The sequence below is a fragment of the Macadamia integrifolia genome, unplaced genomic scaffold, assembly GCF_013358625.1.
Source record: "Macadamia integrifolia cultivar HAES 741 unplaced genomic scaffold, SCU_Mint_v3 scaffold746, whole genome shotgun sequence".
NCBI classification, from domain to species: domain Eukaryota; kingdom Viridiplantae; phylum Streptophyta; class Magnoliopsida; order Proteales; family Proteaceae; genus Macadamia; species Macadamia integrifolia.
Window position 1 is genome coordinate 13480 of NW_024870530.1, and position 5209 is coordinate 18688.

General features: G+C 36.1%; 1 protein-coding gene and 1 non-coding gene across 2 annotated transcripts; both read left to right on the forward strand.

The window, feature by feature from the left end:
- The first annotated feature begins 450 nt into the window (after positions 1-450).
- LOC122069873 (F-box protein CPR1-like) lies at positions 451-1889 on the forward strand. The gene has a single exon (XM_042633956.1). It carries the CDS (start codon positions 593-595, stop codon positions 1676-1678), a length of 1086 nt encoding a protein of 361 aa, XP_042489890.1. The 5' UTR covers positions 451-592; the 3' UTR covers positions 1679-1889.
- A 2542-nt stretch (positions 1890-4431) lies between these two features.
- On the forward strand, positions 4432-4512 carry TRNAL-CAA. The gene has a single exon. It is a non-coding gene; the product is annotated as a tRNA-Leu (tRNA).
- The last annotated feature ends 697 nt before the right edge of the window (positions 4513-5209 follow it).

The window sequence follows — 5209 nt, forward strand, 5'->3', positions numbered from 1 at the left end:
TTTTCTTTTCTTTTCTTTTCATCTCTTGACAGCCAAATTTAATAGACCAACTATCATAGATTGAATGTCATACACTAAACCATCGGACTGACAAAAAACAAGGAATAAAGTTTCTAAAAAGATTTCTACCAAAAAAAAAAAAAAAAAAAAAGTCTCTACAAAAATGATTATTGACCATTATATAAAATAATTTTGTATTTCAATCCCCATCTTGTATATAATTAATTCTATACTTTTATTTCTAGAAAAAAAAAATCTATATTTTTGTATCCAAAATATCTTTTCAACTTGTAAGTTCTAACAACCAAGTCAAGTTAGTAGAAATATCTTTTAGCTGGGATAAAATTTGTGGATTAGAATCCAAATATTCCAAATAATGATACTGACAAAAAAAAGTTTCCACAAAATCTTTAAAAACATTTGTGTATTATGAGAAAAGGCTGAGCACATCTATCTCGCTCTCTCCCCCACCTTTGAAAAGATCTGCTCTCCTCTCCTACAAATATGTTCTATTTCGTTATCAACGCACCCAATTCAGAAAGGATAGAAAAGAAAGAAGCTGCAGATTTTTGGAGAGAGAGAGAGAGAGGCTATGAGAGACCTCCCATACGAGATTTTCATTAACATCCTTCCAAGGGTACCCATCAAATCTCTCTTTCGATTTAGGTGCGTATGCAAGGCCTGGCGAGATTTACTTACAGATCCTCATTTCATCAAACAACAACTGAATCATTCAGCTGAAACCAATATCTCCAACCGTAATCTCATCCTCAACTGTGGATCCAATCTATACAACGTCCTCTATTCAATCCACAATGATACCTGGGATGATGAACCCGTAAAGCTCGATTTGCCCTGCAAGCTTTCCACCATTGAAATTGTTGGTTCTTGCAATGGCTTGGTTTGCCTTTTGGGTTATTTGAATCGTGTCTACGACGTCATTATCTGGAACCCATTCACCAGAGATTACAAGATGTTGCCTTACGCACCTTTTCAGCTTCCGGGTCGTGCAGTTTCTCGTTTCCCTGTTCTGGGTTTTGGTTACAGTCCATCAAAAGATGTGTACAAGGTGTTAAGGGTTATATACTTTCATGTTGATTGTAGGATGGTTAGTTCTTGTCGTTCCCTGGTTGATGTTCACACCCTCGGAACGGATTCATGGCGAAGGATCGGCGAAATCCCTTTTGATATTCGTGATTGGTTGTCGGGGATTTTCGTTAATGGAGCTCTTCATTGGATTGCAATTCGCAGTTCCAGACCAGACACTATTGTTTCTTTTGATGTTGGAAATGAGGTCTTTAGAGAAATACCACAGCCTTACTTTGGGGATCATAGTTTTCATAGCAAATTGGGGGTTTTGGGAGGATTCCTTTGTATGATTTGCACATTCTATGATAATCACGTCAAGATATGGGTGATGAAAGATTATGGAGTGAGAGAGTCTTGGATTAAACACTTCTCCATCCACCAACCCATGGTTGTTGGTCATTTTAAACACTTGAAGCCACTTGGATTTACAAAGAGCGGAGAAATTCTTCTGGAGATGCATGATAGAAAGCTGGTTTTGTATGATTTGGAAAAAAAAAGGTTTAGAAATCTTATAATTCAAGGTGTTCCAGATTGGTCTGAGGTTGGTGTTTCTATTGGGACTCTTATTTCGCCCGAGGCTCGCAGTTGAGATGTGTAAATGATGGCATAATTCAAGGTACTCTGTAAAGCTTGTTGCTCATTTATTTTATTTTTCTATGTACATAATGTGGCTTGATGCTCATTTTTGCTTTTCAGTGTATACCGTATTTGTTTGTAAAGAGTGTTTGTTTGTAAATATTGTTGACATAATTGCTGTTATACTCATGATTTATAAAAATTATTTCTTTGTTTTGGCTTTATTTGCAATATTCTCTGTTTCAAGTTGATAAAAATTAATTTGGGTGGTTTTGGTCTCTTCTACTCTCTATAGACAGGGCTGAAGTTGAATGGTCTATAATATATTTTTGTAATGGAATTGGGTATTACGGTTTATCTCATGGCTAGCCCACAAATTTTATTAATGTGATGGAGTTTCGATAGCCGTTCATCTTGACCACTCGCATGTTAGTGACTGTCAATGTCTCTTTTCTTTCAGCTTCATTTTCTTAAGCCAAGTAATAGAATGAAAGGGGAAGAGTTAGTACAGGAGAATAGGATGTAATTAACAATTGTTTTTAGGGGCTTACTATAGAGAGATTAGCCTTTCCTGTTCTGGCCTCAATCCATATCTATTCCGTTTTCCAATGTTACCATCTACTTCGACATTTTATCTACGTCTCTTCGCTATTACTCACATTTTATCTACATCTCTTCGCTATTACTCACATTCAAACACCATTTGTCTACCATCATTTCCACCTTTCATATCTCCTTTTCTATGCTAGATCTGTGGGAAACTCATTAAAAGAAAAGCTAAAGATTCCTGCTGGCACTGCACCTTAGATCTTTTTGGGCAGTTGAAAAAAATAATAATAATGCACATTGATAGAGCCTTGGAGGATTTCTTATCCTCAAAAGAGAGACTTTGGCTAAATTACTTGCTCAAACTAGAGTTTACATGTTATAAAATCCTCCTGATAAAAGAATTCCTACCAGGATGACGATGGTGTGCCACATGCTTGCCAAAGCATTGAGGATTAGTGTTAAAGACCTGAGTAGGGGAGTTATGCAGTTTCTCCATAGGGATGGATCTGGGTCATTTCTGATTGTGTGGTAGCTCATCTGGTGAAAAATATTGCAGATAAGCTTACCTACTTTCAGCAGGGAAAAATGTTAATTCTAAGAATGAAGCAGTGGTAAAATACAAGTGGTGCTAGGCATACTTGAAAGCATGATAACTAAAATAAATAAACAAGCTTGTTTGGGCGGAACACGGAAGTCATTTATTGGGTTGATTTATGTATAGAATGTATTTATGTTGTCGCGCATAAAGTTCCAGCTGTGGTAATGACTTGTATATGGTTTACATGGTTTTATTGAATTATTCTTTTCATCTTTCAATTACTGTAAAGTTTAAGTTCAAAGATAAATGTGTATGTATCATAGTTATTAAGGTGCTGGTAAGGCACTGTTGAGGCGACGCCTAGGCCCTGAGGCGGTCCAAAACCTGTAAGGCAGTAGTACGCCTTAAGTGTATCACGTAAGGCGGCCGCCTTATAACCATTTTATAATTTACTACTTTTTTAAAATTACTTTAAGTAGATTCCAAATATAGATTTTTTATTGGTTGGTGTATGGTCTTGTTAACACTTGAGATGCATGGGATCAGCTTCTAACAACTTAAGTTACTCCACAAAAAAACCAAAACAGTGAAACACGATTCACAAAGGGTTTGGAATTGGATTTTGAGTAAGGGTTTTGAGAAGAAGAACCAGGCGACCATTTTTCTCCGGCATCTTCTTTCAGTCTTTCTTCTCCGGCAGCGGTGAGCCTACTCCGGCGGACAGTCGTACCCACTCTACAGGTAAGTTTTTGTTTTTTCTCATCTTATTTCTTGTTCATGCAGCTACGGTGAGTTTTTTATTTTTCCCCTTCTTGCTTCTTTCTTCTTCTTTCTTCTCGCTTTTTTCTTCTTCTATTCTGTAACTTCTTCGTATGCGATACCTGATTTTTTTTTTCTTCTGTCTTCTTCATTTTCTTCTGTTTTTCACTGAGCAGATGAGCTATTGATCTCTGTACCCTATTTTTTTTGTTCCTATCTCTCTTTTTTTTTTTTTTTCCCCTTCTTCTTTCTTCTCCCTTATTTTTTTTTCTTATTCTGATCTTCATTCTTCCTCTGTTCTGCAACTTTTGCATATGATACCTTTTTCTTTTTTTTCTTCTTCTTTCTTCTTCATTTTCCTCTGTTATTCCTGTGGATTGTGGTTCTGTTTTTAATTAATTAATTCAATATTTCAATATGCTTATAGCCTCTTATATGCAGCTATATATTAGTTTATTACTGCCTAGTTTATTCTGTTAGATTGCCATTAAGTAGGTCATCAGTTGGACAGTTGCTGAATTGCATTTTGTTCTTAATCTGCCCTATTTTGATGTCAATTTTTAATTTTGTTTGCTAGTATTTATTTAATAGGATTCAACATATGAGTATTAGGATTCAACTAGGAATTGAGTCAAATAGAATGGTTCTATAAAAAAATTACCCAGGAATGCTTTAGTCAATAAGGCGACGCCTTATGCCCGCCTTATTGTTAAGGCGCTCTGAAAGGTCCTCAAACGCCTCTATCGCCTCACCGCCTTAATAACCATGGTATGTATTCTATAGAACTTTGTCCTTATCTTTCTCTACATGCTTTTGGACAAGGTAGATGTTTTCTTGGATGGACTACCTCTACAAAAACTTGTTTATTCCATCATACCGGATAGATACCATATTCGTGAAATACGTATCACTTTTAAGATGCCTTGGTGGTGTAATGGTAGACACGCGAGACTCAAAATCTCGTGCTAAAAAGCATGGAGGTTCAAGCCCTCTTCAAGGCATAAGGTTTAAGTTACTAGATAAAGGTTGAGTCATGTGCCAATGACTTTAGACTTGGAGACATTTAGTTGTATATTTGCATTTCAATTCCTTAGATCTATTGCATTTCTAATGGAATATTGGAGTTAGGTGATGAAACTGAAAGTAAGTGATTTTTGAAATCCCTAATCCAGTAAAGAGTTTGTGCATTCATCTGAGAAGAGCCACTTCTCGACAAAAATGCCAAAGGTTAGGACGGTTTCCAATCCACCCTTCCTGTAGACCTATGAAAGTGGAATTCACACTGGGGTTTTGGATTTTTTAAGAACAGGTTTTTTTGCATTGCCAACGGAAAGTGTGCAACAAATTGCTTCCCTTCCTCCATGAAGAGAGGTTTATCCCTAGTCACAACAGAAAAGCCACCTATTTTTCAGTGTCTGTCCGTGGAAGATGAAGTTGATGAGCCATGTGATAGAAACCTTCCCGCACAGTTTGGAGAGGCCACCATGTAGGGATTAAATTCCCTTCATTCGCCCATCTCATCTTTTCTATTGCTTCTAGATTGTGTGCTGATAATTATACATTTAAATAAATAAAAGGAATTAAAGAAATCTTATTTCTTGTGATTGCTATTTCAACTTGCATTCATTTCTTAGAATATGCTTTGCTCATATTTAAAAAAAAAAAGTTGGTAGTTCCTTTACTTTTTTTTTTTTTTTT

Excerpts from the sequence above, each read along its gene's own strand:
- LOC122069873 (XM_042633956.1), top strand. The coding sequence starts at position 593 with ATGAGAGACCTCCCATACGAGATTTTCATTAACATCCTTCCAAGGGTA.